This window comes from Trachemys scripta, chromosome 13 (assembly GCF_013100865.1).
Source record: "Trachemys scripta elegans isolate TJP31775 chromosome 13, CAS_Tse_1.0, whole genome shotgun sequence".
Classification (NCBI taxonomy): domain Eukaryota; kingdom Metazoa; phylum Chordata; order Testudines; family Emydidae; genus Trachemys; species Trachemys scripta.
This window is the reverse complement of record NC_048310.1, coordinates 4,381,869-4,393,914: the sequence shown is the minus strand read 5'-3', so window position 1 is coordinate 4,393,914 and position 12,046 is coordinate 4,381,869. Positions and strand designations below refer to the sequence as shown.

At 48.6% G+C, this 12,046-nt stretch overlaps 1 protein-coding gene across 1 annotated transcript in view; it reads left to right on the top strand.

Moving 5' to 3' along the window:
* The first annotated feature begins 1,029 nt into the window (after positions 1 to 1,029).
* The window catches only part of SPIRE2 (spire type actin nucleation factor 2), a 43,142-nt gene continuing 32,125 nt past the window's right edge, over positions 1,030 to 12,046 (top strand). The window contains exon 1 of the mRNA XM_034788858.1: positions 1,030 to 1,397. Coding sequence (XP_034644749.1) covers positions 1,124 to 1,397 — 274 coding nt within the window. The 5' untranslated portion in view covers positions 1,030 to 1,123. The remainder of the gene's footprint in view (positions 1,398 to 12,046) is intronic.

The following is a 12,046-nucleotide window of genomic DNA, read 5'->3' as shown; positions in this document are numbered from 1 at the left end:
AGGGTGGGATTAAATTGCTGCCCTTGGGCAGGCCGGTCCTATATTATTATTATTGTTTTATTTGTTTTAACAGTGCCCAAAGTGGCTGAGGAGCTGCCCAACCGAAAAGAGACAGTTCCTGCCCTGAGGAATTTACAAACTAGTCTTAGGGGTACGTATACACTGCACTTAGACACCGTGGCTGGCCTGTGCCCGCTGCCTCAGGCTCGTGAGGCTTGGGCGAAGGGGCTGTTCACTTGTGGTGTAGACCTTTGGACTCGGGCTGTAGCCCGAGGACTGGGACCCTCCCACCTCACAGGGCCCTAGAGCCCAGGCTCCAGCCCAGCGGTGTAGACATAGCCAGGGTAGACATAGCTATTGCAGTGTAGACATAGCCAGGGTGACCCCATGTGTGAGTTAGCAGGATGGTCGGGCGGGCGAGAGGAGGCAGAAAGCTGGGGCTTAGAGGGAGCCAAGGCTTGTGGGCAGCAGGCAGGAGTGAAGAGGTTCTTAATGAAAAATACCCTTGGCGGGTGGGCGACTTACTCAGCTAGTCTCTTGGCAGGAGAGGGTAGTGGCTCTGTGGCCCAGCTCCGGCGTGTGTTCCAGGGGTAACTGCTGCCCTGTGGCTGTTATGCGTGTGAGCACAAGAGGAACACTGGCCCTGTGCACAGTGGGCGCTCTCCGGGGCTGGCTCAGGTGTTCAGAAAGGCCTGGCACTGGGCTTGGCACACGCCTCTTTAACTTGCGGCTTTCTCTCCTGCACTAAACTCGCCTGCAACCTGCTGCCTTTCCCCGGCGCTAGGGATCGCCTGGCTGCTTTGCCAGGCTCATGCCCATTCCCCAGGCTCGGCGTGCGCCCCGGGCCGCTCCCTCTCTGCCCCCTCCTGGTCTCCACCCTGCGCGCCGCCTTTGTGTGCGCTGAGCCGGCCAGAGCTCTCTCCGCCCTCCGCCCTCTACCTGGGGCTTCCATAGGCTGCTGCCGTGTTTGCACGCTGCCTGGCTAGGGCGCTGGCTGGTTTTAGGGCTGGGCTGGAGGGATGACAAAGCAGAGGCGAGCCGGGCTCAGCCCTCCTCCTCCGGCTGCCCAGCGCCGCTGTTATGGAAACCAGCCCGGATTGCCCGAGCACATAATGGAGCAGCCATGGCCAAGGCCGGCAGCAGCGGCGCAGCCCCCCAGGAGAGGCCGGGGGTCCCGGAGGGCCAGGACCCCTGGGAGCTGTCCCTGGAGGAGGTGCTGAAGTCCTACGAGCAGCCCATCAATGAGGAGCAGGCGTGGGCCGTGTGCTACCAGTGCTGCCGGGGGCTGGCGGGCACGGAGGGGCGCTGGGGGCCGGCGGGCCGGATCCGGGACACGGCGGACATCCTGCTGCACAAGGATGGGACGGTGACCGCCCGGGGGGAGCAGGGCTCGGCCGGTGAGTGCCATGCGGGGCGGGGCGGGGGGGCGCAGGACTCCCTCCACCCCCGTGCGGAGCGGAGCGCAGAAGGACTTGGCCGGCGAGTGCCATGGGGTGGGGGTGGGGCTGCTGAGGATCATCTCCGGGCCTGGGGGCCTCTCCCCATATTGCAGAGGGGGGACTGGGGCCGGCTCCGCAGCCCTGTGATCACACCCTCCAGAGCCACCCGGAGCCGGAGGGAAAGTCCGAGCCAGGCCTGGCTGGGAGGCGAGCAGAGACCCCAGGCTCCCGCCCGCTCGTTTGCAGGGTGCACCCGAATCTGCCCTCCCCCGACCCCGTCTGGGCAGCTGCTTCTCCGGGGGGCAGCAGCAGAGGGTTGCGGGGAATTCCTGTCTGTTTATAGCCCTGCTCCCCCGGCCCCAGCAGCTCAGCTCGCCGCCTGTCGCAGCCTTGGCTCCACAGTGCCTGTGCTGTGTGAACACTTCCCCTTGGACAGCCTATGGATTACAGACAGCGTGTCAATAGATGTATTTGTAACTGACAGTTGTGATAAGCCAACAGCTCTCTGTATGGTACATACAGCTGCCCAGGTGGTGGGAGACCTTAGAGACGTTTGCGGGCATCCTGCATGCAAAGGGTTGTGAGTCGGGTGGATGGAACAGACATCCCTGTCCGTTCCTATTGCAATGTATACACATGACCTTGCACCACTGGGATGCTGTGATTGAGGTGGTCACATTGTGTCAGGCTTTTCCATTTGAAACCCCCTATTCTTAAGGCTTTAAAAATTTTATTAAGATGATGTTAAAAAAAATAGTGAACAGTTTGAGCATAGAAGTTTCTGGTTATCAGGGAATAACATGCAGATTTATAGAGGATGCAAACTTTGGTTTAAGATAAAGTGGCATGAGGAATACATAATCTGCAATATCCCCGATTGGGGGGTAAAAGGTTGATGGGTCAAAGTACAGACATTGAGATATGAGGGTCTGAAGTTCATAAAGTGGCTATGTTTGGGTGTGGATTATGATGAGTGGATATGATGATGAGGATGGATTGACCCTCATTTGGTGAGATTTAATGTTCAGGGAGTTTATGGTTCCAGTTCATATGATCCAACGGAGAAGGTCACTTGGTCTCTTTCTTGTAGAGGGAGAACAATGTCACTCTGGTTCATGCCTCCTGGTACTGTCAGTGGCCAGTGATGTGCTTGATGTAGATGTCTCTGGACCATCGGATGGCATCTGAGACCATGAGGCGCTGCATGAGATGTGCGTAGCGTCGACCGATCCCGCAGGTCCGCAGCACACGCTCGTTGCAGGGGTCCCAGGCACGCAGGGCTCCGACAATCAGGACGTCCATCTGTACCTCATAGCCCTTCGCTCTCACATAAAAAATTAATTGAGTTGAAACCCACCACTCTGATTGTGGGAAGTGGGGGGAGGGTGAGAGAGAGGGCATTTGGGGAAATTCTGTTTGGGCACTTTTTAAAAAATGTTCAGAATGAACAAACCCCAGAGTTATTTGGCCCTAGAAAACATGCCTGTCCATAAACAGGCCAGGTCCTGGAAAATTTATATCATGTGTAACCCAGAGACTTATAAATATTTTGCTCTTCAGACTTTCTAGCTCTTTGGGTTAAATACTGGTGGTTAGTAATCTGTGTATTAAGAAATGTACTGACAAAACCACCTTACAGGAAAGTTAAGATTGGGAAAGAAAGGAAGAAAACCAAATACATTCATGTCTAAGGGTGAAATAATAATAAATATAATGAATAATGGAAATGGACCAGGCCCTGTAGTATCTAGGCAGAAAATGGCAATATTAAGGAAATACACCAGATGCTGTGGCATCTGAGGATATGATGCTTTATCTGAATCACCGTGCTTCCCTGGTTCTCTCTCAGCCTTAATATTAAAGGGATATCACACTGCATGGAGAAGACACACACACACACAATTACTGTGAAGCTGCTCAGTAAGATATTGAAGTGTTGGACACATGACAAGTGCATTGTTTGGGGTGTCAAGATACAGGGATGTTAAAATTCAAAATCTGGATAACAGTAAAAGTCTGGGAGTGCAGATCAGTTAGACTCTTGACCACAGTCACTGGTCATCTTAGTCCTCCCATGTATTCTTTCTGTCAAGAAGGGCCAGGCCAGGCCAGCAATGGCAGACGCTAGCAGCACACATTCAAAGATTAGGAGATGTCTAAATTACATGTGTAAAACTGAACTTTAAACTTTATTGGATCATCCTTATTACCGATTCATGAGCGCCTCTTACAAAGACACGTTTCATAACCTTGGTAGTTTTATGGTCTATAATTATACCCCCAGTCAGTGGAAATTGTTTGCCATTTGATGGGTGTCTCAGACCAGCACCAAGAGACTAGTAGGCCCGTAATAATAACGATCATAGTAATACTTGTACAGCACTTTTCATCTTCAAAGCTCTGTACAAACATGAACGTACTACTGTACTTTTTGCCTCCGTTCTGTCGGGTAGGAAAGTATTAACCCAGTTTTACAGAGGGGGAAGCAGACAGAGAGAGGTAAAAGGTCAGATCCTGTGAGGCACTGAAGCACTGTTGGAGGGGTGCAGAGCAGAGATGCTCAGCACTTCACATTGTCAGCCCCTAACTGCTCTGCCCGATGTCACCCAGCACTCTCAAGCTATGGGAGGGAGAAATCAGATGGTTTATGATTAAACAGCAAGCCTCTTGCAGCCTGTTCTGGCTGTGAGATAACCTCACTCCTGGAATTCTTGAGGCACTTGGCCTTCAGCCTCACTACACCTGACAGCCTCCAAACAGCCACACCTGTCCTGTCAGATGCTGACCCTTGCACGCTCCACAGCTGGGTGATTCAGTGGCATTTAGCTGAGCAATTCCAATTATCATGCCTGTGCCACTTGTGAGTTCTTCCTCCTCCTGACGCTTCTGGGGATAAATAGGATAAACAAACAGTTAAAAAAACATGAATGTGCATTATACAAATGTATGCTACTACTGTGCATCTCAGTGCCTCTGATCCAGCATAAACTCAGCTTGCCAGCCCCAGCTCTGTGCTTTTACTGCCCAGCTGAACGAGAAGGAAGCTGGGTTGTTACTCTGATAATATTGCCTGAAAACTTTTCACATAACCTCCAAAAACTGGCTGATCCTGTTCCGGCACAAGCACAATTTAAATAAATATGTGCCCGGATACAAAAGGAAGCCACTTTTCAACACAATACTGAAAATACTGAGTGATCTGACTTTAGTCTTTGTTCATTAAATCATTATAACTCTATAGCCAGTTTTGCCCACAGGCAATGCTGATCTCTTCAGTGGGAAGGAGGCCAAGAATTGCATCATTTGAATGGTCCCTGAAGGAACAATACTGCTGTGCCATGTTCTGTGTAGAAGCATCTCCACTCCTGTAGAAAAGCCTCCATTTTTAACATGGCTTTTGCATGGCTAGTGATATCTTGTGAGTTCAGTGTGCAGCCTCCCTCTCAACACAGTGCAATTCATGCAGGGTTTGCAGGACCTGCCATGTGTGTTTTCATAGTTTGCATGCTGGAAGTGCTTTCTTGTTTGCTTATTATTAAAATCTTTATTGCCTGTTCCCCAGCCAAATTTCTGTAATTCTCTTGGTAAGTGCCACTCTGGGCAGCTTTCGGGGTTTTTAGAAATGGAAATGGCATTGCCTCCTTGGGTGTTTAATACAAAATGCACTTAAATTGTCAGGAGCAGTGATACGAGCCTGGAGCATCGTTAGGTGTCTGTGTTCATTTCCTAGCAGAGTGTTGGCTAAGGAGAGTGGCTTTAGGAGGCAGTCTCTTGGTCCTGGTAGGAATGTGGATTTGCGGAGTCCTGAGACTAAGGGGAGCAGTTTTGCCCTTTTTGGTTTCTTGATTGGGAATGAGCAGCACTGGCCATATGGTCCCAGAGGTTGTCTTGTACTATTGGTGTGCTAGTGCCATGGGGGGAGCAGCAGGATTTCTACACCTGTGATTTAGGATGAGGGCGGGCAGTTATGACAAGGTTTCCTCACTCTGTGTGGCCTCCCAGACACCCTCTCCCCAAACTGTGAACAATGAACTCGTGAAGCCCAGCTGTATCGCAGCTGGGCCCCCTGCCCAGTGAGCTGTTACATGTTTTGAAGTGCACAAAATCCCCTCTGATGCAATCTGGCTTCAGGATTTAGCATATCCCAGACTCCACTGGATGCAATAATTCAACATGGTGCTGCAGTAGAACTGCTGTTAACCTCCTAAACATGCCCACACACTGTCCGGTGGTTTCTGCATTAACACCTTACCAAGGTTGGCTCCTGTTTATCAGTGTTTCTGCCTGTAACTGGCTCCCGCTGAAGAGCATCTCTGTCTGGTTAGAGCAAAGCATCATTCTCCCTTCCCTAGAAAGACCTGTAAGTGTTGCCTCTGAGGCTACCAGCCCTGGCTTCTGGTATTGAATGTTAGTCCAAAATTGTACCTTTGCATGGCTTAAGGTGCAGGTTTCACGTTTGCAGGGGGAGGAGGCATTCCTCTTAGTGGCAGGGGAATCTTGCTGGAGTTCTGAGTATCCCCCCTTTCCCCTTGCTTTAAACTCCTTCAAGGCCCTGTCCTTAGTTACCATCCTTCTGGGCAAGGACTGGATGCTGCTTGTAAATGCAGCCAGAGGGGAAGGGGGTGCAACTGAGCACCAAGACATCACCCCGCACTGTCTGATAGTTCTAGCATGTGTCTAGGAGAGAATGTTTCGGCTGCAGGGAACACCAGCCAAAGACAGAACAAGAGAGAGAAGGGAACTGTCCTAAAAGTGACATTCATTCTGGTTATGCAGTGTAAGTGTAGCCGGATTGCTCCCAGGATATCCGATAGCCCAGGTGGGTGAGATTGTCTCTTTTATTGGGCCCAACTTCTGTTGGTGAGAGAGACAAACTTACTGCACAGCCCTGGGTTCTTCTGCTCTGACTTTGCCACTGACTCACGGTGTACTGCTAAGAAAGTCATTGAACTGCTCTATGCCTCAGTTTCTCCATCTGCAAAACCCACCTATTTCTCTCTCAGCAGGGCTGTGACGGTTACATTAATGCTTGTACAAGTGCTTTTAGACTCTGGTATAAGAGGATCTACACTAAATGCAAAGAGGTGTTACTGTGGGAAGTTTACTGAATTCGTTGGGCCTATGCAGGAGTTATAGAAACCATGTCCTGGATTGCTGCTCAGCTTGTTCTGCTCACAGCAGCAGCTTCATGTCAGGACACCACTAGTATGTTTTGCGGGTGGTCTGCAGAAAATAGCTTTGGGTTCCCTGTGGGTACATGTGGAAGGCAGTGCACCCATAAAGCTGAGCAGTTGGAGAGTATTAAGTTCTCTTTATATCTCTTCTGAGACTAAGATAGGTGTTGGGGTCTTTACAGAACATACATGATCTCCAGTTTCACATGCACAACTCTGGGCCTGCTCCTCCTAACTCCATTGGCATTAGTTGAGGTATTCAGTGGAACCACAGTATAGTAATTCTCCGTTTGTGGTTTCCATTCCTGTGCTGGGATTTGTCTGGTCCAAGCAGTGCTGATATTGATGACACTTGGGATTCTTTGTGCAGGAAGCTTTTGGGCCCTCTTGTTTTTGGAGGGGCTGGGAGAAGGTTTAAATTCTTTTCAGTTGTTGTGGATTTCTGAAAACGCTCCATGAGTCCTTAAAGGAGTCATGGACAGTGCTGTTGTTGCTTTCACCAGCCTTTCATGGAACATCTCTCTCTCTCTCTGTTATCCTCGGCGCCCTTCGGTTTTGCTTTTTATTTAATTTTTCCCGGGAATTTATCGGTGTTTATTACCACAACAACAAAAAGAGGTGAAAATCGATGGAAAAAATTATTAATAATTTTTCTGAGTAAATCTTGGGGTTTATTTTGGTGGATGGAAGGATGGGGAAAAGTATTCAGTAGATTAATGCTTTGATGAATGGAATTCAATGTGGTTTGCTCAGAACTAAAACAGAACTCAAAACACAATGCCACCTATGAGTTAAAGAAAACAACATACAGTAAAAGCTTTGTTATCTGGCATATTGGAGGAATGGGGGGTGCTGGTAAGTCAAAAATTCTGGTTAATTAAGAGTATCAATGGAGGGAGGGAGTTTGGCTGGGGGTTGGGGCATGGGAGGGGGTGCGGGGCGCGGGCTCTGAGAGGGAGTTTGGGTGCAGGAAGGGTTTCGGGGTGCCGGATCCGGGCGGCGCTCACCTTGGGTGGCTCCCCGCAAGCGGTGACATGTCCCTACTGCTCCTAGGAGGAGGCATGGCCAGGCGGCTCGGCGCGCTGCCTCCACCCACAGGCGCTGCCCCTGCAGCTCCTATTGGCCACTGTTCCCAGCCAATGGGAGCTGCAGAACCAGCACTTGGAGCGGGGCAGGCGCGATGCACACCATTCCTCCACCACCGGGACATGTCGCCACTTCCAAGGAGCCACATGGAGCCAAGTAGGGAACCTGCTGGCCTCGCACCAACTGGACTTTTAATGGATATCAGAAATGCCGGTTTCTAGAGCTTTCTGGCTGGTAAAGAGTCGGATGACACAGCTTTTATGTATCTCTAATGCCCAAATAAAACTTTTCATTTGAATAAAGTTTACTATTGTAGACTTAGAACTATTAGCTATAGATATTTACATTTAATAATTGGGTCACACCATTTGCAGCGCATACACTCAACTTCATCCCTTTCTCCTGTTTTTATTTTTTTTTAAACTTTCAAATATTGCCTTGGGTTCTGAAACATATTTTGATACAGATTTTTGTTTTCTTCCCATTTTAGTGTGTCAGATCTTTAAACCGTTATCTGCTAACAGCTTGAAATGTGTACGTGATGGGCATGAGATTCATCAGTATGTTCAGATGTGCACGCACTTCAGAATTTGCATGTGTGCCTGTTGGTTTATTGGGTGTATCTTCTAGACTAATATATAGCCTTACTTCAACAGGCAGCTTTGCATATCCACACAGACTAACATATCTCATGCAGAGTATTGTCGTTTCCTAATAAAGTTATTTTTTATATATGTGAATGATACAAAAGTAGGGTGAAAATTAGAAAAAAAAAAAAAGAATAATACTTTTTGTAAAACCTGGGACTTTTTCGGTACGAATCGGTTTAAACTGAAAACGAAGGGGCTTAGTTATCCTCAATGATTCTGACAAATGGCAATTTTACAATAAACTCCACATCCTCAAACCCAGGCGGTGCGTAATTGAGGCATGGGAAGGTTAAGCCAGCCCAACCCTCGTGCTGCTGGGGAGGGGGGAGAGAAGCAGTGGTGGATTCCCCCAGGGGCCCCGGCCAGTTTGGCTGGAGGAGCTCACACTGCAGTGGGGCACAGAGCTTTTCTGGTCTCAGGGTCACAGTGGGAGGCCTGGCCTTGGGGGAAGAGGCGGAGCAGGATGTATAACACAAGCATGTAGGGACAAAATCAGAAAGGCTAAGGGACAAAATGAGCTACACTTATCTAGGGACATAAAAAGCAATAAGAAAAGATTCTATAAATACATTAGGAGCAAGAGAAAGCCCAAGAAAAGTGTAGGTCCTCCACCTAGCAGGGAAGGAGAGCTAATAACTGATGACATCAAGAAGGCTGAGGTGTTTACTGTCTATTTTGCTTCAGTCTTCCCTAAAAAGGTAAAATGTGACCAGATACTTAACACAATGAATATTAACAAAAAGGGGGAAGGAACACAAGCTAAAATAGGGAAAGAACAGGTTGAAGAATATTTAGATAAATTAGATGTATTCAAGTCAACAGGGCCTGAAGAAATGCACCCTCTGGTAGTTAAGGAACTAGCTGAAACAATCTCAGAACCATTATCAGTTATCTCTGAGAACCCATGGAGGACAGGAGAGGTCCCAGAGGACTGGAGAAGGGCAAACGTAGCACCTAGCTTTAAAAAGGGGAACAAAGAGGACCAAGGGAATTATAGACCAGTCAGCCTAACTTCAGTTCCTGGAAAGATACTGGAACAAATTTAAAATTTTTATTAAGATGATGTTAAAAAAAAAAAGTGAACAGAGTTTGAGCAGAGAAGTTTCTGGTTATCAGGGAATAACAGTCAATTTGTAAGCACCTAGAGGATAATAGCCAGCATGGATTTGTCAAGAACAAATCATGGCATACCAACTGAATTTTTTCCTTTGACAGGATTACTGGCCTAGTGGATGGGGGAAGCTATAGACAATATATCTTTATCTTAGTAAGATTTATGACACAGTCCTACATGACATTCTCATAAAGAAAGTAGGCGAATGTGGTCTAAATGCAATTACTATACGGTGAGTGCACAACTGTTTGAAAGACCGTACCTGAAGGGTTATCAATGGTTCACTGTCAGACTGGGGGACATATCTAATGGGGTCCTGCACAGGTTTGTCCTGGGTCTGGTAACATTCAATATTTTCACTGGTAACTTGGATAATGGAGTGGAGAGTATGCTTGTACAATTTGTGGATGACACCAAGCTGGGAGGAATTGCAAGCACTTTGGAGGGCGGGATTAGAATTCAAAATGACCTTGACAAATTGGAGAATTGGTCTGAAATCAGCAAGAGGAAATTCAATAAAGATAATTGCAAAGTACTACACTTAGGAAGGAAAAATCCAATGCACAACTACAAACTGGGGAATAACTGGCTAGGTGGTCGTACAGCTGAAAAGGATCTGGGGGTTATAGTGGATCACAAACTGAATATGAGTCAACGATGTGATGCAGTTCCAAAAAGGCTAATATTGTTCTGGGGTGCATTAACAGGAGTGTTGTGTGAAAGACACCGGAGGTCATTGTCCTGCTGTATCTGACACTGGTGAGGCCCCAGCTGGGCTCCTGTGTCCAGTGTTGGGCACTGCACTTTGAGAAAGACATGGACAAATGGGAGAGAGTCCAGAAGACAGCAACAAAAATGAGAAAAGGTTTAGAAAATCTGACCTGTGAGGAAAGGTTAAAATACCGGGCATGTTTAGTCTTGAGAAAAGAAGACTGAGGGGGACCTGGTAACAGTCTCCAAATACGTTACGGGCTCTTATGAAGAGGAAGATCAATTGTTCTCCCCATCTAATGAAGGTAGGACAAGAAGTAATGGGCTTGATCTGCAGCAAGGGAGATTTGAGGTTAGATATTAGGAAAATCTTTCTCACTACAGGACAGTTAAGCCCTGGGATAGGTTACCAAAGGAGGCTGTGGGATCCCTGTCAATGGAGGTTTTTAAGAACAGGTTAGACAAACACCTGTCTGGGATGGTCTAGTGTTATCTGGTCCTGCCTCGGTGCGGGGGGCTGGACTTGGTGACCTCTCAAGGTCCCTTCCAGCCCCACAGTTCTGCAATTTTATGATCCCCTGCTTTCCCCTCATTTGCTGTTTGGATAGGAGCTGCATCAAGCTGCTTTCCATTTTCTCTTAATGGCAGCGTGCTTTACTGCTGAGATCATGTTGAACTGATTCCTGAGTGTATTGATTGTCTGAAGTGTGAGCAGCTGCGGTGGTGATGCCCTCGGTCCCATTCGGTCCCTGCCTTGCAGGCCAGTCCACACTGCTCAGGGGAGCTGGCCTAGAACAGTGCTTACAGTGCCATGTGTAAGCACAATTGTTCCCCTTCTCTGTGTAGCTTGGTAGGCGTGAGCAAACCCTGCTGCCTGCTGCAGGCACTTGTGACTGACTCTCCAGTAGCAAATGAACATGTCCAGTCCAATGCTCAGGAGAGACCCGACCATCAAAAATGACGAGCACAGCACAGAACTCTTGAGATCTGCCAACCGCAAACTGGTATGTGTGTAGCCCAGCGTTTGTAAATGTCCCTTCAGTATCATGGCGCCCAACACATCCCTCCACTTGTGCGTGGTTCGGCAGGAGCCAAATGCTCTCGCAGACAATAGTGAGTAAAACAATGTGTGAAGGGGAGAAGCCTCCTGCCCGTTACTCCTTCTCAGGGCTGGCGCTGTGACCCTCCAGGTGTCCAGCACCCACTCAGATTGCCAAGGCTTGCTCTGAGTGACAGTGGGTGAGCTCTAAGGGTGAAATTCACCCTTGGGCCAAGGGCTGGCCCAAGCCCAGCACCACTTAAATCCTCTGTGCTCACATGGGGCTGCAGGGGCACGGACCTGTGCCCAGGGGTGAATCTCACTCCACCTGAGCAAAGGGGGATTTCTTTTGAAACCCTCCTGGAGCAGATCTGCAGGGCTCTGCAGAGTGCACTCGCTGCCTGCCGGCTCCTTCAGAGCCCAGGACAAGCCTTTGACCAGTGCCCTGCTTGCGGGTGTCGCATGAGCTCTTTGTCTGGAAGTCACTCTGAGCGCTATTGACTAAATAAATGGCATGTTAATGGCCCGAGCTCCCTTGTGAACACAAATCCAGTACGTGGCTTTGGAGTTGTGGCTATCTCAGAAAGTGAAGCTGGAAAGGGCCCATTAAATCACTTTATCCTCCCACAGGGCCAGTGCAGGATTGTTCCTATAGTGTTTTCATTAGTGCTTTAGCCAGTCTAATTTTAAATGTCCCACTTTCCTTGGAAGAGGATTCCACATGCTAATAAACCTCACAATTAAACAATGTCCCTGAAGTTGGTCTGACTTTCCCTTTAATTAGCCCCCCCCATCACCACTGGGGTGCTGCAGTAACTCCTTTCCCTCTGTGA